Source organism: Oryctolagus cuniculus, chromosome 10, assembly GCF_051225735.1.
Source record: "Oryctolagus cuniculus isolate XC-2025 breed Fujian yellow rabbit chromosome 10, ASM5122573v1, whole genome shotgun sequence".
NCBI classification, from domain to species: Eukaryota; Metazoa; Chordata; class Mammalia; order Lagomorpha; family Leporidae; genus Oryctolagus; species Oryctolagus cuniculus.
Window position 1 is genome coordinate 28,775,556 of NC_142876.1, and position 22,873 is coordinate 28,798,428.

At 41.8% G+C, this 22,873-nt stretch overlaps 1 protein-coding gene across 8 annotated transcripts in view; it reads left to right on the forward strand.

Moving 5' to 3' along the window:
• DYM (dymeclin) overlaps nt 1-22,873 on the forward strand; it is a 372,541-nt gene that overhangs the window by 90,925 nt on the left and 258,743 nt on the right. For all 8 annotated transcript variants that reach the window (XM_051851233.3, XM_089305764.1, XM_002713527.6 and 5 more), the window contains one exon: nt 21,692-21,817. In XM_051851233.3, coding sequence (XP_051707193.1) covers nt 21,692-21,817 — 126 coding nt within the window. The remainder of the gene's footprint in view (nt 1-21,691; nt 21,818-22,873) is intronic.

A 22,873-nucleotide genomic window follows, 5' to 3' on the forward strand; every position in this document is an offset into this window, starting at 1 on the left:
CCCTGTAGCCTTCTACTCATTGCCCTCTCTTCCTTCTGGAAGGTGGAGGCGGTGCTTAGGCGATCTCTAAACTAGGATATTGAGCTCCCTATGCCAAGAAGAGTGTCCCAGGAGCATGGGGGCGTTGATGACATTATGAAACTGTTATACTGGCCCTGGGTCCCTTGTCTTTGGATTCCTTCTTGCATGAGAAAAATGAACACCTAACTTGGCTAAGCCACTGTGGTTGGTTTTCCTGTTACAGGTGAGGGAGGGACTCACTTATACTTATTTTGTTAATTCTTTTTTTTGTCATAGTATGTGGGATGCCTCATATGTTCCTGTTTTAATTTTATTTTTTAAAATTTTTTTCTTAAAGATTTATTTATTCAAAAGGCAGAGTTATAGAGAGATAGGGAGGGAGGGAAGGAGGAAGGGAGGGAGGAAGGAAGGAAGAGAGAGACAGGGAGAGGGAGAGAGGAAAGAATATCTTCCATCCGTTGGTTCACCTTCCCATATGGCCACAGTGGCCTAAACCAGGAGCCAGGAGCTTCATCCAGGTCTCCCATGTGGGTGCAGGGGCCCAAGCACTTAGGCCATCTTCTGCTGCTTTCCCAGGCCAGTAGCCAGGAACTGGATCACAAGTTAGAGTAGCCGAGAATCAAACTGGTGCACATATGGGATGATGACATCACAGGCGGCTTAACCCGCTATGCCACAATGCTGGCTCCTCTTGATTTCATTTTAACTAGCTTACCTCTGATTACATTTTTGTTGTCAAATACCAGCAATTTGGTGTGTATCCTAAAAGAGTTACATTCCTTTTTTGCCGTTGTCAATAGGATGTTTTGGTGCAGTTAAGGGGGAAGACAATACAGTTTTAGATAATAACTAAGCTTGGACACAGTGACTAGAACAGCCACTTACACACTCTTAAGGAGGAAACAGTGTTGTAATATATCAAACATTTCATGTTTCAATGTGTTTATGCTTTGTAAATGAACTGAAAATGCACAGCCAGCCAGATGTCTTGTCTTGGGTACACTTGGCTTTAACCAGCTGCTGAAACCATCTCATGATTGAATGTTCTTGGAACTCCATCCCACAGAAGGTTTGTCTTGGTTACAGTTTCCATGTGAAACCAAACTATTCTTTAAGTGTTTCATCTACTGTAACTGTGCTGCAGCTTATGGATCAACTTCTAATTTAAGAGAGATTAATATATAAAAACTGGGAACGCTTTTGCATCTCAGCATCTCACAGTAAACTTTCTTACTTAACAATGGTGTGCCTGGGCTGAATTAGCAGGTGAATAATAGGAGAAATCTAATTTTAATGGCTACTAAGGATAATTCAATAGTAAGTTAAATGTTTTATATGAGACTCTGGTAAATTATTCTGTTAATATTAAAAACAAAGTGATTACACCTGGAACACACATATGCACATAAACATGAGGGATCGAAAACATGAGTTCATCGAAAATATGTATTATGAAAAATACTGCAAATATGCTATGTATTTTTGGGCCAAATAAACTTGTTTTGGTTCTAGTTTTCCACTAATTTTTAAATGCCTCTGTACATATGTGTTTGTGATATATATTTATTTAGAGATTTATAAATTAAGTTTTAAATGAACTTTACTATTAAAAAGTTGAACTGTAGTAGTTTAGATAAACTCTCACAGGTTCATCATAGTGAACTTTAATAGGAGTTCATTTGCAGTGAAGATTGGCTTTTTTTGAAAAATAATTATTTGAAAGATTGAGTTACAGAGAGTTAAGGATACACACACACACACACACACACACACACAGGGGGAGAGAGAGAGAGAGACTGAGCGAGTGAGAGCTTCCATCTTCTGTTTTACTTCCCAAACAGCTGCAGTGGCCAGGGCTGGGCTCGGCTTAAACCAGAAGCCAGGAACTCCATCCAAGTCTCCAAATTGGCTGCTGGGGCCCACACACTTGGGCCATCTTCTGCTGATTTCCCAGGCATATTAACAGGGAGCTGGATTGGAAGTGGAGTAGCTGGTACATGAATCAGTGCCCCTATGGGATGCCAGTGTCACAGGCAGCAGCTTAACCCACTGTATCACAGTGCCCACCCGATTGGCTTTGAAGTAGTTGGTGGCTACTGCTTCTCAGTCACATTGAATTTCTTGATAAATTTTTAATTCTCTGAGGTATTAATCTTCAAAGTCAGATTAAAATTATATATCTTTCAGGAATCCTTAAGACTATCCATCTCAGAATTTATATATTAAAATAAAGATTAAGTCATGCATGGGCTTAAGACTTGACATTTTAAAAATTATTTTGGGTTGATCCCTCTTGAATTTGAGTAAGTCTCCCAGAGTAAAACCTTGCCTTTAATTTTTGTAGCTTCTCTGTGATCTCAAGGCATTGAATGGGGCAGGAATCCAATAAGATAAATGTATTTTCCTCAAGACACTAGTATGGAGTATAATAAAGAGAATGTTTGGTTAGACCAGAGCTGAAAGCTCAGCACTTGGAATTTGTGACACGGGGGTCACTGTAGAGGTGGAATGAGCCTGTTTGGTGCAGAGTAGTGGGGCTACAGCGGCAGATGCAATTGTGTTGTATAGGCCGATGCTGTACTTGTGTTTTGGTACTGTTTGTGATGCTGTTTTATTGTGAAATAGATGTTATTTAGAGCGCTTGAACTAGATTGCTCTCCCTGTCTTTTAGCCTGTTTTTGGCAAAGCTGTCACTGCTAGGTATGTATAATGATGTCATTGTCAGTATAGTCCCTACCCCTTCTCTCTTGTGCCAGTCCCTGTGAGGTCTGCTTAGAATGGGCGTTCCTATTGGCCTCAGGCCTGACCTACAGCTTCTTCCTCTGAGACCTGTTTTTATGTTCTCTCTTATGAACCTGTGACCTCACTGAGGACTGGAGTTCAAGTAATTTTTAGGCTGAGCCTGATCTACAGGTTTTTCAATTGTAGTTTAATTTGAGAAAACCTTCTCTTGTTTTTCTTAAGTGATGGGTTGACAAAACATGAGACTTTACAATTAGTTGCCTTCACTGCCTTTCTGGGTGGCGTGTTATCCGTTTGTGACTTTGTCTGCTTGGGAGCCTGGGAGAATCTGATGTCATCTGCCAGCCTTGTGCATGTGCTCACTTTGCTGCGGGCCTCCTGGTCTCAGGGCTCCTGTGGACTGAGCCAGTCTGTCCCATCGCCAGGGCCTCTGCCCTTTGTCCTTCTGCTATGACCTCCTTCATGCTTTCTCCTCATCACAGTTCTGTTTCTTAGGAATCTCTTCTCTGACAACCCTAAAGTGCTCTTTTCTAATTCTCTGTTCCTTTATCATACTTGGTTTTGTTTTTGTTTTTGATTTTGTCTTTAACACTTACCATGGCTTTTCATATTATCTGTTAACTCTCTTGCTTGTACCTCTCAAATAAAATTAGAATGATAGTTCTGTGAAAACCAGGTCTTTTCTTGTGCTAGTGTTTGTTTTGCTCACTGCTGCAATCCCTGATATTCAGGCCAGCCTGATGCATGGTAGAATCTCCAAATACTTGCTGAATGAGCAAATTAGCAGGGTGCAACTTATTCAGTGTACTTAAAACATTTTGTTTGTTTCTCAGCATCTAGTCTATACAGAAATAGACTTGTGTGTGAAGGCACATTCCATTATGACATAGTGGCTCCAAGCTCTTTGCAATTGGAACGTATTATAATGATGAGGATGTCTTACTGACATTTGTAATATAAGGGGCTGGTAGACCTCAGAACACTAAGAAATAGTATCTGACAGTATTTAAGGAAATGATAGATTAATTAGTTATAAATGTTGAATAGTCCAGAACCATTTAGTTAAGGTATAGTCAACATTATATTTTATTGTCTTCAGATTATCCCTTCACAATATAACTTCTTTTTAATTTGTTCTCAAAAATATGGTGGGAATATTCTATGTGTTTACACTATACTAGATATAGGAAGCTGTGGCTCTTGAAGAGCTTACAGATGGATAGATACACAGCAAGATGGCCCAGTAAGAGGAGCAGTTGATAAGGGCCACAGTGATTTGGAGCCATAGTGATCAGCAGTGGCCAGGTCATTGAAGGGCAGGCAAGAGGAGCTGAATGGGGCCCTCTCGGGGGTGAATAATGTGTTTGGAGAATTATGAGTGTGTGTGTTTGATTAGAACAGCACGTTTGTGGAAGGTTAGGAATGGAGAAGCCTCATTGTTGGATGGAGCAAAACTTGAATGTTAGATTCCATTATGTTTAGGGTTCTCTGTTTATTAAGATATAAAAGAATATAATTTTTAGAGCTATTTCTCTGAAATCTGTTTTGGAAATACTTGAGGAAGGATGAAACTGATTAAAGATCTTATTTGTAAAATCCAGTGCATCCTCAGGATTTTTGGAGGTAAGGAAATTACATAAAATACGTATTTATTTGAACGATAGTCTAAGGATAATGGCTTAGAAGTTATATTGTGGAAAATCTGAATACTGAAAACGCTGGGTGCTGACAGTGAGTAGGTGGTTGAAGAACCTGAAGAGTCAGAAATGGTTTCTTTGTGAAGTCTCCAGCTATTGCAAGAGAGCGGAAGGGACTAGAGAGACCCCTGGTTGGCAGTGGAGGACCTCGCTGTTGGCAGCTTGGTCTAGCTTTGCATGCTGACTCTCAAACACTTCTCCAAATCTCACCCCAAGAGTTGGGTGGCAGTCGCAAATCAGCATTTAAGTTTTTAGGTGCTGTAGGATAAACATCTAGTACAGCTCTTTGGAAGAATTAGGCATTTAAGATGTTATAAACATTGATTTAAAGACTATAGAATATTCATATATCAAGAGAATATTATATACTAGAAGTTCACATAACCCTTTAGTTTGAAGATTGATATCTGGTATCTTGGTGAAAGGGATCCAAGTTAAAAAATTTTTCCATATGTGTAACATTACTTGGTTTGTTGAAGAAATCTGACCAAATATATTCAGAGGCACAATGTTAACTTTACAAGATAGGTTCTCAGGTTGTCATAAATACTTATGTGATTATTGTCAGCAAATATAGGGAATATTGGGTAGCAGAGAAAAGCTCCCTAATTCTGGATCCAGAAGGTAGGATTTGAATCCCAGATCTACTATCAATCAGCAACATCATACCAGCCCATGGTGTTCTCATTTTAAAGTTAGAGTTAATAGATCAGAGACAGACATTTGAGTACATGTAGTTGAGTTTTTAATACTTTAGATACGGAAGTTTCATGAGTTTAGAGGTTAACACCTGGCTGTTGAGGGCCCAGCGAGGTTCCGTGTGCATCCCGGCCTGAAGAAGTAGAAGGGCAGCAGCTGAGGAGGTTTCATCTGAGCTGCAGCGTGCCTGGTGCTTTGCCTCCTGCTTCGGCTGCTCAGCCTTGTGTTGGGAACCAAAATCATATACTTGAAAATGTTTTGTATGCTGAGTAATTTTAAAGGGTGTTATTTTATAAGCACTGATTTGGTACAATTTTGCTAAGAGCTTAAAGCTGCTCTTAAAAATTAGTCTTCATTTTTTCACAATAGCAGTATATTACTTAGAAATGCAAAGGTAAAAGTTTATGTAAACCGCCAGAAAAGCTAAGAATTGAAAATGATTGTGGGGAGGAATAGATAAAACATTAAATTCCTTATTGATGGCTGCTCAGGTGATTGTTTCTTTTGCATATTTGTATTCTTCCCTTTGCTACATCCTTGGCTATATGTAAATTATTATTTTTAAGTTAAAAATGGAAGTCATATTGTGATTCTTATTTGTGTGTTATTGTTACAAGTGGGATGGGATATCCCTTCATATATTTAAAAGCAACCTCTAATTTTTGATCAAGTGTTAGTAATTGTTTTTGTTCCTGAGAATTCTTCCTCTGACTTTCCCTTGTGTTACAAGTGTGCCATCATGAGTTGGCATGAGTGCCCTTTCAACACCCTCATGCCCGCTATAGAGTCTTAACCAGTACTTGGCATATTTGTTTTATCGTTTTATCAACGTGTCAGTTAGTCTAAAGTTTTGCTTAGGATATTTTCAGAAGATCTTTTTGTGTTGAATTTTATTTTATTAAGATCTGCAGCTATATTTTAAACAATTGATGCATTTTCCTTATGTATTAATTTTTTGGGAAGCCATTAAATATGAGATGGATATTTGGGTTTCTGTAATCCACCATTGTGGATGGGTCAAATGGTTGATATAGGTGATAAGTGACACATATGAGACTAAAATCTAGATTTCTTTTTTGTTTGTGTTTTGATTTATTTATTCATTTGAAAGGCAGAGTTAGAGAGAGAGAGAGAATATATTCTATCTGCTGGTTCACTCCCCAGATGGCTGCAACAGCTGGGGCTGGGCCAGTCTGAAGCTAGGAACCAGGAGCTTCATGTGCGTGTCTCATGCGGGCGCAGGGGCCCAAGTAACTTGGGCCATCTTCCACTGCTTTCCCAGGCACCTTATAGCAGGGAGCTGGATCGGAAGTGGAGCAGCTGGGAATTGAACCAGTGCCCATATGGGATGCCAACGTTGTAGGCAGCAGCTGAGCCCCAAGGCCAATCCAAAGAATCTAGATTTTTTGACTCCTAACTTCCAGGTCTTTTTGTTCTCTTGTTAAGATTTTTATAAATTAATACTGCCGGTGCTGTGGCGTAGTAGGTTAGGTCTCTGCCTGCAGTGCAGCCATTCCATATGGGTGCCAGTTTGTGTCTCAGCAGCTCCTCTTCCAATCCAGCTCTGTGCTAATGGCTTGGGAAAGCAGAAGATGGCCCAAGTGCTTGGGCCCTCCCTTGTACCAGTGTGGGAGACCCAAAAGAAGCTCCTGGCTTCTGGCTTCAGATTGGCCCAACCCCCGGCCCTTGCTGCAATTTGGGGAGTGAACCAGCGGATGGCAGACCTCTGTCTCTAGCTCTTCTTTATCTCTGTAACTCTGCCTCTCAAATAAATAAATAAATCTTAAAAAAAATTACCATGTCTTTGATTAATTACCTTTTAAAACTTGCTATCACTATTACTGATAGTATCTATAATGTGAGATACCATATATTAGTCTTCCTCATATTCAACTTTTAGGATCTCTGTGTTGGCATGACCTTGATGTTTCTAAATTTTGGTCTTAATCCTTTGAACTTGCCAGTTGTTTTTTATTAAACTGTGTTCCACTTACAGTGTACCATCAGGTTTCTTATCCAATAGTAAGTCAAAGGAGCATGTTTTTCCCTCTGTATTCATTGACTTTGCCCTTAGCCAATACTAACACCAATTTCATGAAGGCTTTTGTCTTTATCCAAGTGTTCCACTCTGCCCTCACAGAGCAGTACAAGGTCATGGCGCCTGTCTTTTTTTCTTCACACAAAATTAATAACTTGCTCCAACAGTAGTTTGTTCTAGGACATTTCCAGACCAGATGGTGGAAAGTTCTTGGGATACTATGGCAGCCAAAGCAACATTTTGGCTTCTTAAAAGTTGACTTTGTTTTGGTGATTGTGTAATGAAAATCTTCTGAAGATTATACAGGGACATTAAAACAAGAAAGATCTGTTGGCTTAAAACATTTTTCATCTGTTCAAAGCCACCACACTCTGTATGGTAGAATTTTGGTTTCTTTTAAGTGTTTGCCTCTCTGAGGGCTTTTTGCCCAGTTATTTGGCACTTAAGATACCCCAATTAATTTATTTTTAATTTTGTATTCACAGGAATCTAACATTGCCTTGAGTTCTGTTTTTTGAACACTATAGAAAGTTACAGCAGAAAATGATGTTAGAGATTGCTTGCTTAGCTGTCCTTATTTACAAGTAAGAAAACCAAGACCCACAAGAGTTATTTGTTGAGGTTAGCAGAGTGAATTGATAGAGAACTTAGAAATATGTCTTGGCTTTCCTGATTTTAAGGCAGTGATGCCAATGGAATACCATAATGCAGTTTGGTGTATCTGTGTACATGTGTGTTCGGTGTATATGGAGGAGGGGATTTCAAAAAGTTTGTGCACAATGAAATTAAAAAGTAACTTTATTTTGATGCAATATTTTTGAAAATCATTCATAGTTCTTTCATAACACAGATTTTTATTTGTATTAAGTAGTATGTTGACAAGTGGTATCTCTCCGTCTTTGGCTTGTAGCTTTAGGTTGTTTAGGAAATAATCAAGAATAATAAGTACCTTTTTGTACTATGTCACTAAACTGTATATTGAGTAAAAATTTTTGGTACAGAAATGTATATTCACTTTTTTTTGGTTGTTACAAATTAGATGCTTGTGAGTGTTAGAATGCTGCTGTTTTCTTATGAAGGAGCAGAATTTCTGGGTATAAAATCTGTCAAATAGTGTTTAAATGCTTTTAATGACTGAACACTTTCAATGAGATGGGATCTGTGACTCTGTGATGCGTGTTAGTAGTAAAAAATTTAACTCACCACTTTGACGGAAGGAGTGGTGTTATTTCTCATTATTTGCATCCCTCTTTGATTGCATAAGAAAACTTGTTGAGATGACAGGAGATAAGACCATCTCTCATGATAGATCTTTTTTCTGGAAATTTCCCGATGGAGGCAACTGGTTTGAGGTCTATATGTCTTCCTCATTTCCTTCTTACCCTTCCCATTTTAGAAATTTAAATTAAAAATAATAAAAATAGTCACCTATGATTTCGTCTGTCAGGATTGCTACTTTTGTTTTTTGCACGTTGACATCTGTATGTATTTGCATTCGTGTACACATGTGACCACATCTGCTATCATAGGCAGAGTCATGGGCAGAGTTTGCCATATTTGCTTGACTCTGCATCAGTGAAGCAAACGTCTTCATAAAGTACGTCTCCATATCAGTTGAGATAACTTGTGTGTGTGTGTGTTTTTAAAGATTTATTTTATTTATTTGAAAGAGAGTTACAGAGAGAGGCAGAGACAAGAGAGAGAGGTCTTCCATCCGCTGGTTCACTCCCCAGATGGCCGCAATGGCTGGAGCTGCGCTGATCTGAAGCCAGGAGCCAGGAGCTTCCTCTGGGTCTCCCATGTGGGTGTGGGGGCCCAAGCACTGGGGCCATCTTCTGCTGCTTTCCCAGGCCATAGCAGAGAGCTGGATTGGAGAGGAGCAGCCAGGACTAGAACCGGTGCCCATATGGGATGCTGGTGCAGCAGGCCAGGGCTTTAACCCTCTGTGCCACTTGTCAGCCCTGATAACTTGTTTTATGAGAGTAGTATAACCCTGTACTAAAACCTAACAATGGTATTACAGAAAAATAAGTTTACAGAGGCAGGCGTTTGGCGCAGTGGTTCATTTGCTGCTTAAGACCCCTGCCTCCCATAATGGAGATCCTGATTTGAGTCCCAGCCACTACGCTTCCCATCACCGAGTGAGGACCGAGAACGGGATCCTCATCAGTCACAGAATCTACCAGCAGCTGGAGCTTGGGCTTCCCAGCCTTCAGAATTGTGGAAAATAAATGTTTGTTGTTTAAGACATCTGATGGTACTTTGTCACCACAGCCTAAACCAACTATGGCATGGTCATTATAGAAAAGTCATATAGTAAAAGCATTGGACTGGAAAATAAAAGGCTAAAAGTTCAGTTTAAAAAAATAGACATGAAAAAGGAATAAATTCGACAAGTGTGTGAGCCCCTTATATACTCATAACTAAAAAGCATTTCTCAATGAAGTTTTTTTTTTTAAAAATATTTATTTATTTATTTGAAAGAGTTACACACAGAGAAAGGAGAGGCAGAGAGAGAGAGAGAGAGAGAGGGGTCTTCCATCCGCTGGTTCACTCCCCAGTTGGCCGCAATGGCCGGAGCTGTGCCAATCCGAAGCCAGGAGCTAGGAGCTTCTTCTGGGTCTCCCATGTGGGTGCAGAGGCCCAAGGACTTGGGCCATCATCCACTGCTTTCCCAGTCTATAGCAGAGAGCTGGATGGGAAGTGGAGCAGCCGGAACACGAACCGACGCCCATATGGGATGTGGGCACTGGAGGCAGCGGCTTTACCTGCTGTGCAACAGTACTGGCCCCTCAATGAAGTTAATGAATACTTAAAATGCCAGCAAGCATCATGTTCATGAATTGGAAGACAGTATTGTTAAGATGCCAGTATCACCCAAATTGAGCTTTCGATTCTTCCCTCCCCTCCCCTCCCCTCCCCTCCCCTCCCCTCCCCTCCCCTTCCCTTCCCTTCCCTTCCCTTCCTTTTTTTTTTTTTTTTAACAGGCAGAGTGGACAGTGAGAGAGAGAGAGACAGAGAGAAAGGTCTTCCTTTACCATTAGTTCACCCTCCAGTGGCCGCTGCAGCCGGTGCACCGTGCTGATCCGAAGCCGGGAGCCAAGTGCTTCTCCTGGTCTCCCCAATGGGGTGCAGGACCCAAGCACTTGGGCCATCCTCCACTGCACTCCCCGGCCACAGCAGAGAGCTGGCCTGGAAGAGGGGCAACCGGGACAGAATCCGGCGCCCCGACCGGGACTAGAACCCAGTGTGCCGGCGCCGCAAGGCGGAGGATTTGCCTATTGAGCCGCGGCGCCGGCCTCGATTCATTTTGATGCATGTATATCATGATTTTCTATGTAGAAACTGGCTAGCTGATTCTAAAATATATATATATATTATATTTTATATATATATTTATATATATATATTATATATATATTTTATATATATATAAAGGCAAGTAACCTAGAATGCACAGAGCACTATTGAAAAAGAAGATAAATGGAATACCTGTACTGCCTTACTTGTCATGATGTGCTGTAAAGTCACACTTTCAAAGCACTGTGGTGTTGATAAATAAATCTCTGAATCAGAATGGAGAGCCAAGAGACAGATCTGCCCCTACATGATTAATTGGTTTCTAAAACAGGCAGCAAAGTAATTCAGTTGGGGAGGGAGAGGTTTTATCAACTGCTGATGCTGGAAAAGCTAGTTATGCATTCAGGAAGAAACAAAACAAAGTAACAAACACAAATGGATCCTTACCTTGCCTATAACCCCTACATTAGGGAAATCCACACAACTATAGGCAGAGGTAACAAAAGACACAGAAAGAAGTAATCATGAAGCGTTTCTTGTAGTGATTAAGTTGCTGCTTGGGATGCCTGCATCCCTTACTAGATACCTGGGTTTGAGCCCCAGCTCTGCTCCTGACTCCTTCAGGCTTCCTGCTGTTGTACACCCTGGCAGGCAGCAGGCAGTGGCTCCAGCAGCTGAGTTCCTCTCACCCAACTTGGAGACCTGGGACCTGGATTGAGTTTCCAGCTCCTGGCCATTTGGGGAATGAACCAGTGGATGAGAATTTTGTCCACCTGCTTTTCTAATGAATAAAATAAACATAATTTTTTTTAAAGAAAAACTTGATAAGTAAATTTTATCAAAAATAAAAACTTGGCTTCAGCAGAAAACAGTTAAGTCATAGACAGAAGAAAATGTCCTCAGAATATATTTACCTGACTTTATTCCTGAATATATCAAGAGCTATTAAGAGTTCAAAAATAGACAAATAATCTCATTGCAAAATGAAATCTTTAGTTTTTTTTTAGATTTTTAAAATTTATTTTTATTTATTTGAAAGGCAGAGTTAGAGAAGAGGAGAGAGATGGCGAGAGGGAGTATGAGAGATCTTCCATCCGTTGGTTCACTCCCCAAATGGCTGTGACTGCTAGGGCTGGGCCAGACCAAAGACAGGAGCCAGGAACCTCTTCTGAGTTTCCTACATGTGTGCAAAGGCCCAAGCACTTGGGTCATCCTCTGCCACCTTCCCAGGTGCATTATTAGGGAGCTGGATCAAAAGTGGAACAGCCAGGACTCGAACTGGTGCCCATATGGGATGCTGGCATTACAGGCTGATGCTTAACCTACTATGCCATAATGCTGGTCCCAAAAGATTTAAATTAATACTTTATGCAAAACTATATCGATGGCCAATAAGATGTTTAATTTGGTTAGTCAGCAGGACAATGCAAATGAAAGCCATAATGAGATATTATACACTCACTGGAATAGCTAAAAGTAAGAGGACTGGCAATGCTGCATATTGGTGAAAACGTGGACCAACTAGAACTTTCAAGACTTGCTGGCAGGGAGAAGAAGCCAATTTGAAAAGCTATGGGCTGTATGATTCCAACTGTAAAACATTCCAGAAAAGGCAAAACTATGGAGACAGAGATCTGTGGTTGCAGGGGCTTGAGGGGAGTGTAAGGAGTTTTCAGGGCACAGAAGTGATTCTGCAGGAGACTGTAATTATGGATACGTGTTGTATGCATTTGTCAAAATATATAGGCCGGCACCGCGGCTCACTAGGCTAATTCTCTGCCTGTGGCACTGGCACACTGGGTTCTAGTCCCGGTTGGGGCACCGGATTCTGTCCTGGCTGCTCCTCTTCCAGTCCAGCTCTCTGCTGTGGCCCGGGAGTGCAGTGGAGGATGGCCCAGGTCCTTGGGCCCTGCACCCACATGGGAGACCAGGAGGAAGCACCTGGCTCCTGGCTTCAGATCAGTGCAGTGCACTGCCAGAGCGGCCATTGGGGTTGAACCAACGGAAAAAGGAAGACCTTTCTCTCTGTCTCTCTCTCTCTCACTGTCCACTCTGCCTGTCAAACAAATAAATAAATAAAATTAAAAAATATGTAGAACATGGGACACTAAGAAGGAACACTGATGTCAACTATGGATGTTAATGGTGTGATAATGATGAGTCAATGTAGCTTTATTGATTAGAACAAATATGTGAGAGGTCTTCAAAAAGTTGATGGAAAATGTGTATTATTATTATGATTGACTTTTTAAAATTTTTTGCACCAAAATAAGCTTACTTTTGACTTTCCTGAGCCCTTTGAAGTACTGTTGTACTCTGTGTAGTACTGTGTGGCGGCTGTGTGTGTGTGTTGGGGCGGGGGTGGGATGTGAGAACTCTCTCTGCTTTCCATCAGTTTTCCATGAACATACAACTGTGCTAAAAAAAAAAAAATACAGTCCATGTTAAAACATTACTGTGAGGGTATAAATAGAACAACCAACTTAAGAGGAGGACTGACAGTTTCTTAGAGTCAAATATCCACCTTTCCTCTCACGCTACAATTTACCTTGTAGTATTTATCCAAGAGGAAAGAAAATACTCCTCTATCAACGATTGTAGGCAGAATTTCTAAAGCTTTATTCATTAGTAGCCCTAAACAAGATGCAACCCAAATATCCATCATTATTACCCTGTTGTTTTCTGTACTTTATTCCAATAATTTCTTTTTTATTTTGATTTTTATTTGCAAAAAGAGCAGAGAGCTCCCATCCAGAAGTACCCGTAATAGCCAGGGCTGGGCAAGGCCAAAGCTGGGATCTGGGAACTCCATGCAGTCTCACAGTGGGTGGCAGGGACCCTCATCTGCTGCCTTCCAGGGTGTTCATTAACAGGAAGCTGGATGGGAAGCAGAGCCAGAACTCAAAGCCAGGCTCTCTGCAACGGGCTACAGGCATCCCGGGCGGTGGCCTAATCATTGTGCTGCTGTCACTAAGTCTCCCTTTAGCTGATTCTAGTCTGAATTTATGTTCTTTTTGTTTTTTGAAAAGTTTTAAATTTGGGTAATATATTTTCCAGTGGTAGAATTTTCCCCCTAGAACCCAAGTTTCTTAAATGTTTATTACTTTACATGACTTAGAGATCTTTCAGAAATTCTTATACCATGAATATAGGGAGCATAGTTGTGTGCTGTACTTATTATTGTTGGAAGAGTTTTACTTGTTTCTTTGTGTGGGTATATGGTGTTGTTTCCTGATCCTGTAGTCTTTGTCTTTTTGTGCCTATTTTTGGTTATTATTCTTCTTGTGATGCTGGGAAACAATTTGATGATTAGGATGATTTTATCTTTCTTCAGAGATTGTCTCTTGGATTCATCTAATTCAGGTCACCCAGATAACTTAAAGCTGGATTGTAGTCCCTGAGAGAATTGATGTACTTCCTTTCTTCCCCACTGCCAAGATAAGGATTCCTTTGAGGAGCCCAGATTTCTGTATGTGTAGAATTACCAGGGCTCACACTCATGGACTCTGGCTGTTGTTCCCTGGCCCCTCAACCCTGCCAGAAGCACTCTTTAGACCCCAGCCTCTGTTATGGCCCAGTAAGCACACCTCGGGCCAGAGCAATTCCAGATGTCACAGCTCTGTATCTTTTCCTAGTGCTTGATTCCTGGTTTTATAATCTCGTAACATTTTATTAACTCTTTGATGCTTTGGGGAAATGTGCTTCCCTACTGCCTCTTACCCCCAAGGAGTTTTGTGGACTTCAACAGGAAGGTGCCTTTGAATTTCCTGCCCATTACTGCTGGAAATGGAAATAGCTCAGCACTTTAAATATCATGTGATACCATTAAATTCATACTGTATCTAAGCTGTTTTAATTCTGTTTCATTTTTCTAATGTCAGTTGAATTTTTAAATTCAACAAATGTTCACTGTCTTAAATAGTGTAAACAATAGAGTATGAAAAGTAGCATAATAGTTGTGTTCAGAATACGTGAGTATAGTTCAAAAATGTTGGCAGAAAATACATGTTATAAGAAACCTTTGCTTGAATTTTGAAAAATTTTGCACCAAAACAAAGGCATCTTTTAATTCTCTGTTTTCCACAGACTTTTTTCAATACCCTTGTACTATTAACACAATTCTTCACACTACTGTTAATCTGCTTAGATAAGGAAGGATTTTGCTAGGAGGTAAAGCTACTCCAAAGCCTTGAATGATCAATATAAGTTAGCTCTAAGCAGTTTAAGGATGGAGGAGGAAGCTTGGCCTGGCACTCAGACTCGGGAGATGTGTGGGAACATGGTAACTAAGAAGCACTAATGGACTGATAACTGCTTTTTACCCATGTGTCTTTTTTTTTTTTTAATTTATTTGACAGGTAGAGATGTAGACAGTGAGAGAGAGAGAGAGAGAGACAGACAGACAGACAGGCATAGAGAAAGGACACCCATGTGTCTTTAAAATGTATTTTTTAAAAAAATATTATTGATTGATTGATTGATTGGAAAGGTAGGTTGTCAGAGAGAGTGAGAGACAGAGCGATCTGCCTTCTGCTAGTTTACACCCTAAATAGCTGCAATGGCCAGAGCTATGCCAGGCAAAAGCCAGGAACTCCATCTCGGGTCTCCCATCTGGATGGCAGGGGCCCAGGCACTCAGGCCATCATTTGCTGCCTCCCAGGTCCATTAGCAGGGAGCTGGGTTGGAAGCAGAGCAGCAGGACTTGAATGGTGCTCTGCTACGGGACGTTGGTGTCACAGGCAATGACTTAACTTGCTGCACCACAGCAATTCCCCTAAAATATATTTTTTTTCAAAGATTTATTTTATTTACTTGAAAGGCAGAGTTATAAGGAAAGAGAGAGAGACAGAGAGAGGTCTTCTGTCTACTGGCTCACTCCCCAGATGGCTGCAAAGGCCAGGGCTGAACCAGACTGAAGGCAGGAGCTTCTTCCGTGTCGCCTACGTGGGTGCCATCCTCCAGTGCTTTCCCAGGTGCATTAGCAGGGAGCTAGATTGGAGGTGGAGCAGCCAGGACTTGAACCAGTGCCCATAGGGGATGCCGGTGCTGAAGGTGGTGGCTAAACCCACTGTGTCACAGTGCTGGCTCCAAAATATATTTCTTAAGTGGCAGATTTGCAGATTTTTCTGTTTACATTGGTTTTTTTTTTCTGATGGGCAGAATTCAAATTTGAGTTCTTATTCTGAAGCTGAGTTTTTAAAAACATCAGTCATGGGCCAGCGCCGCGGCTCACTAGGCTAATCCTCCGCCTAGTGGCGCCAGCACACCGGGTTCTAGTCCCGGTCGGGGCGCCGGATTCTGTCCCGGTTGCCCCTCTTCCAGGCCAGCTCTCTGCTGTGGCCAGGGAGTGCAGTGGAGGATGACCCAGGTGCTTGGGCCCTGCACCCCATGGGAGACCAGGAAAAGCACCTGGCTCCTGCCATCGGATCAGCGCGGTGCGCTGGCTGCAGCGCGCCAGCCGTGGCGGCCATTGGAGGGTGAACCAACGGCAAAGGAAGACCTTTCTCTCTGTCTCTCTCTCTCTCTCACTGTCCACTCTGCCTGTCAAAAAAAAAAAAAAAAACCAGTCATTTCCAGTACCATTTATGATGGATTCCTACTTAACAATATACACAAAGACCTGTTATGTAGGTTAAAGACTTAGATGTCAGTGGTCAAAGTAAAGTTAACAAAAGAAAATGTACAATGATAAGTTGGGGGCATAAGCTGATAAAGGCTTCTTAAAAGCATGAATGCACAAATCAGAAAGCACATTTAATTATGGAAGAACTATTGCTAACGAACGAAACAAAACGAAACTGTTGCTAACAAGTGAAAGCTTGGGTAAAGTTAATAGGCAGATGATAGATTCCAGGCAGCTTCTGGAAGTGAGCAGTAAAATGGCAGGAATTCCACCAGAAAAATAAAGCAAAATATGTAAAGAGGCAATTTAAAACAATGTGATGTTCCTCTATGCCCTTCATAATGTAACGTGTTGGCAGATGTGTAGTGATATAAACAATATAAAAACCCTCACATTTGATGCAGGCATTGTAGCCCAGCAGGTTGAGCCACCATCTGCGATGCTGATAACTCATAGCAATCCAGCTCCCTGCTTATGAAAGAACAGAAGATGGCCCAGGTGCTTGGGTTCCTGCCACCCTTGTGGGAGACCCAGGTGGAGTTCTGGGCTCCTGGCTTCAGCCTGGTCTAACCCCAGCTGTTGTAGCTACCTGGGGACTGAACCAGGCAATGGGAGATCTCTTTCTCTATTTCTTCTTCTCTATCATTCTACCTTTCAAATAAATAAATCTTTTAAAAAAGATTTAAAGCAATGGCCAGAGCTCAACAGGTCTGAAGCCAGGAGCTTCTTCTAGGTCTCCCACGTGGGTGCTGGGGCCCAACCATTTGGGCCAACCTCCACTGCTCTCCCAGGTGCATTAGCAGGGAGCTGGATGGGAAGTAGAGCAGCTGGGACTGGAACTGGCTCCCATATGGGATGACAGCCTTGCAGAGAGCACCTTAACCTGCTGCGCCACAGTTTTGGCCCCAAAATAAATCTTTCAAAAAAACCAAACAAACAAAAACCAGGGGCCTGCACTATGGCACATCAGGTCAAGCGACTGTCTGCAGGTCTCTCATCCCATATGGGTGCTGGTTCAGGACCCAGCTACTCAGCTTCGAATCCAGCTCAGCTCCCTGCTAGTGCATCTGGGAGGGCGGCAGTGGATAACTGGAGTTCTTGGGCCCCTGCACCCATGTGGGAGGCCCGGAGGAGGCTCCTGCCTGGGCCATTGCAGCCATTTTGGGGAGTGAACTGGTGAAGAATTTCCCCCTCTCTTTCCCTCCCTCCATCTCCCCATCTCTGACTTTCAGATAATTAAATAAATAAATCTTAAAAAAAACAAAAACAAAAACAAGAAATCTCATGTTCCCCTGATGGAGATAGTGGCTAGTGTAGATGTTTAGAGAATATCCTATGACCCACCACATATAGGAGTATACTTTATTTTTTAAAAGTTCATGGCACTGTGGCATAGAGGATAAAACCACGGCCTGCAATGCCAGCATCCCATATCTGTGCCGGTACAAGTCCTGGCTGCTCCACTTCTGATCCAGCTCCCTGCTAATGCACCTGGGAAAGCAGTAGAAGATGGCCCAAGTTCTTGGTCCCCTGCACCTATATGAGAGACCTCAAAGAAGCTCCTGGCTCCTGGTTTTGGCTGGGCCCAGTCCTGGCCCTGGTGGCTATTTGGGGAGTGAACCAACAAATGAAAGGCCTCTCTCTCTCTCTCTCTCTCTGCCTCTACATCTCTGTTATTCTGCCTTTCAGATAAATAAGTCTTTAAAAAAATTGATGAGAAAAATGAGATTAGAAGATAAATTTATGTTGGTGTACAATTTCTTTGAAATCCATGCATAGTTTGTTGATTATATTTTCTATGAACTTTTTAAAAAATATTTTTTAATTTTTTAAAGATTAATTTTATTTATTTGAAAACAGAGTTACAGAGAGAGTTAGAGCCAGAGAGAGAGAGGTCTTCCATCTGCTGGTTCACTCTCCAAACAGCTAGAGCTGAGACAGGAGCCAGGAGCTTCTTCCAGGTCTCCCATGTGGGTGCAGGGGCCCAAGGACTTGGGCCATCTTCTACTGCTTTCCCAGCCCATAGCAGAGAGCTGGATTGGAAGTGGAGCAGCTGGACTAGAACCGGCGCCTATATGGGATGCCGGTGATGCAGGCTGGGACTTTAACATACTGCGCCACAGCGCCAGCCCCTAATATTCTTAAGTGTTATAAGCTTTCCCTACCTCCCAACTGAAATCCTCTACATTAGATTTATAGAATTCTGTGAGAATTCTGAGAGAAAATGATCTAGGTGTCATGCTAAGCTAGCCAGAATGGCCTGGTGCCCCTAAAACGTGGAGCAGTTTTAACTTCCATGATTAGAATTTTGTTAAGAAGGTGAAATTCTTTTACTCTTTAATCAAATGACATGTTAAGAGAGGCAGAGATTCCTGAATTAATTAGTTTATTGCAAGGCACATAAAAGCAGAATAAACAAAATAGGCAAAAGGGATATATGACAAGATAGGGAAAATAGGTAAAACAAAAATACTGGAGCGCATAGTGTTGGCCCCAATCTAAATAGCGTGCGACCATGAAGGGAATTTTCCAGTTGATTTGGGAAACAGTCCCCTTGCCGATGGCGCTGGACAGTCTGGGTGCAGTGCAGTAGAGGCCTGCTTCCTACAGCAGAGCCCCAGCCGCCTGCACCTTTCGCTGTGAACCGAGGGAGTCAACAGTGAGCCACATCTCAAATGGCAGTTTGGAGGCGCTAGAATTTATCACCAAGAAGGTATCTTGGCTTCCAGCTGTCAGTCTTTGGGGAGAAGAGTCCTGGACCCAAAGTTTCTCATTTGCATTTGAGCTTACAGTCGCCAGAGGAGCTGTCAGTCAGCCAGTGGGAAGTGATGGGCCTCCTGGCTATTATCTGGCCACTTGGCTCAGTTATCAGGCCATGCTCAAAATGGAGTCAGTGCTGCCAAAGCATGGTCCTATAAATCATAATTAAAATATAATTTTCTTAGATACACTGGACTCATAACACAGCAAAACACATAACAAAGGGTTAACACTTCTTCTAGTGCTATTTTGTTTTGCCCAGTTAATCATGAAGGACAACAAATGCTGTGTTCTAAATTTAGCTTCTTGCCAGAGTTACTAGACCTAGTCCTTCTTGGTAACTAAAACGATTTTCTTTCTGGATCTGGGACATAGTCAGATGTTACATTGTAAACCACTGTGGTCCATTTTTTATTGTTGATGCAGTGGCTGAATCCATTTGCAGATGTACTAGAGGTCTTCACGTGACTGCCATCTAGGCAGGCTCTGCCCTGTGACATGGTGCAAGGTGTTTGTTAGCTTCAGGCTTTGGCTTTAAACCCTGACCCAGCTAAAAAGCCCAGTCAATGAACAGAGAGTGTGAATTCATGACAGACACAGACTGTACCCATGAGTGATCGTTTTGTGTAAAATAGTTTGGGTTCTGAGCACCCGAGTCATCATTAATGAATCATAACATGACAGGAAATGTCCAATTTGCCTTTCATTCAATTCAACAAACAATAAATATAAGAATTGCTTTTTATGTGAATTACATTTACAGTAGTAATTATGCAAATTCCAGAAAATAAAATTTTTAAAGGAAATCTAAAAGTCAGATTTCTGAGTAGAAATGAGATCTCATTATGGAGTAAGCTCAGTTGCATGAATCTCTTGTATGTTGTTTTGTATACTTTTATTTATTGATTGATTTACTTGAAAGAGTTACAGAGAGACAGAGGCAGAGAGAGAGAGAGGTCCTCCATCTGCTGGTTCTCTCTCCAAATGGCTGCAACTACCGGGAGCTGAGCTGATCCGAAGCCAGGATCCAGAACCCTCCTCTGGGTCTCCCACGTGGGTGCAGAGGCCCAGGCCATAGCAGAGAGCTGGGTTGGAAGTGGAGCAGCCGGGATTCGAACTGGCTTCCATATGGGATGCTGGCACTGCAGGTGGTGGTCTTACCCACCGCGCCACAGTGCTGGCCCATGTATACTTTTAAAAACATATTTATATCTGTAATAATGTCTTGGAGTATCTAGTAGATTTAAGCTTGTCCAGTCGGACAGTTAAGGCATCTTTCATTTGTTTAATCAGCCTTCATTTAAGTAGGTGTTAAGTACTTCTATTTCAGTTTTCCATAAAGATTTCAATTTTATAAAAATAGTTTTATCTTCTTTTGGAGCTGTGACTGTTTTTGCTGTGTTGACATGTCCACCTTCCTGGTTTTAGCATGTACTTTTCCCGTTTAAACTGTTGCAGTAACTGAAGGTTTCTTGATGGCATTTATTCTTATTTTTGCTCCTTACCTATAGCTGAAATTTTTCCTTTTTTGTTGATCTAAAGGGGATTGATGATCTTGGGACGATAGGATAGAATATGCCCAAGAAGACAGGAGAAATGTGTTTACTCTGAGTGTTTTGTTGAACAGGCAAAGTTGACCTTGAGAAAGTATAGACTAGAGACAAAAGATCTAGGATGTACCAATTTTCTAATTGTAAAGCGATTGTCAGCTCCAAAGGCTTTGTTTCCTTCCCTTCTCTGATAGTTCTCTTCACTTTTGTAGCCTGAGTATGTATTTGTTTCTGTGTTATTACTAAACAAGGCTGAATATTGAGGTCTAGAATGGATCTTCAAAGCAGAACAGTACTGGTAGCATATTATGCATAAATATACATTTATACACAAATAGACTTATCATTGCTAAGAGGTGGGAACCATAAAACAGGGAAATAATACAATATTTGATCAAAGTACTAGAGTTAGGGATCTAGTGCTGTGGCATTGTAGGCTAAGCCTCCACCTGTGGCACCAGCATTCCATATGGGTGCTGGTTGGTGTCCCGGCTGCTCCTCTTCCAATCCTCTTCCATCTCTGCTGATGACCTGGGAGAGCAGTAGAAGATGGCCGAAGTGCCTGGGCCCCTGCACCCGTGTGAGAGACTTGAAAGAAGCTCTTGGCTCCAGATTGGCTCAGCTCTGGCCGTTGCAGCCATCTGGGGAGTGAACCAGCCTCTCCCTCTCTCTGTTACTCTACCTCTCAAATAAATAAATAAAATATCTTTTTGTTTGTTTGAAAGATTTTATTTCATTTACTTGAGAGGTAGAGTTACAGACAGAGAGAGGCAAAGAGAAAGATCTTCCCTCTGCTGGTTTACTCCCCAGATGGATGCAATGGCCAGAGCTGAGCCTATCCAAAGCCAGGAACTTTTTCCTGTCTCCCATGTGGGTGCAGGGGCCCAAGGACATGGGCCATCTTCTTCTGGTTTCCCAGGCCATAGCAGAGAGTTGGATTGGAAGAGGAGAGCCAGGACTAGAACCAGCGCCCATATGGGATTCTGGCACCACAGGCAGAGGCTTAGTTCATTACACCACAGTGCCAGCCCTAATAAAAAAAAAATCTCAAAAAAAAAAAAAAAAAAAAAAAAACCTAGAGCTAATGATTGGGCAAAGATTTGATAATTTTGTTTGATTCCTGTTAAACGTACTGACATATTTTAGTAACCTAGAAGCATGTTAAATATTTGGATTTGAATTTTTTAATAAACAGATTGGAAGAGTAACACCTAAAACTTCCGAAGTGACCATTGTTCTGTTTTTTCCCCCATTTCTCCAGAGATATTACCTATGAGATATCAGTAGAAGCCATTTCAACAATGGTTGTTTTCCTTTCCTGCCAACTCTTCCACAAGGAAGTCTTGCGACACAGCATCAGTCACAAGTATTTGATGCGAGGCCCGTGGTATGTTTCCATTTTAAATTAATGTGATTTTTGATTGTATAAATCTGTCTAGTCTTGTCCCATCACCCTAGTATTGTGTCATGTCTCCAACCAGAGGTTTCTTCTGGTTCTTCTGTCAGCCCTTCCACACCAGTACATACGGGGTCGAAATCTGTTTTCGCAGCCAGACTCCTCGTCCTTGCTGTCCCTTTGGTACCCCAGCTTCTGTGCCCTCTCTAGTGGTTGCTTTGTAGAATTCAGTTTGAGATCATCTTTCTGTTTCTTCTTTCACTCCATTCTCTGAGTGTGAGTAGTCTTCAGGTTGTATTTGTTTGTACAGATATTTTTGTGTCTTCCCCCTCCTACCATTCAGTCCCTGTGAAGCTACCGCAGGCTGTGTCCCAGCCCCATGTGTTCAGACTGCTCCAGAGGCCTGTGCTGACTGTTCTCACTTTCACTGAGTTAACAGTTGCTATTGTGTGCTAGCTGTGTGCCAGGCCAGGCCTGTGTTAGCGCGTGGGGCTGTATGAGTACCACTGAACACAAGTTTACAATCTCTTAGGGGGTGGGGAAGGGAACAGAGAAATAGTAAATAAGCACACACATGCACTCTGCCTTTTATTGATACAACTTTCACAAAGATTACAGTGCAAAACAACTCCAAATAAAGTAGCTTTGATTAAAGTTTCAGGTAGTGAGGAGCTCTGTCTCCATCACATCCTTGCTGCCCTGATAAACCTGTGGCACATTTACAGAGTTCCTAGGTACTCTTTGGAACATATTTGAAAATCACTCAGGGCTGCAAGGGTCTGGGTTTTAGAGATGGAAGGTTTGCACGTGAACCCTTCTGTGACAGCAACGGTCGGAATGACCTTGATTTGAAGTTGCACTTGGTGTGTGGGAGCTGCGTGCACGTTCAATAAAACAAGAACTTTATTCCTGGCAATGCTGAAAGTATTGAAATTGCTGTTTTCACAGACACAGAGACTGTTAACATTCCTATTTTCTAAGTTACAAGGTGTTTATCATATCATCATGGTGCCAGATATTTAAACTATTATAGGTTCTTTGCTAGTT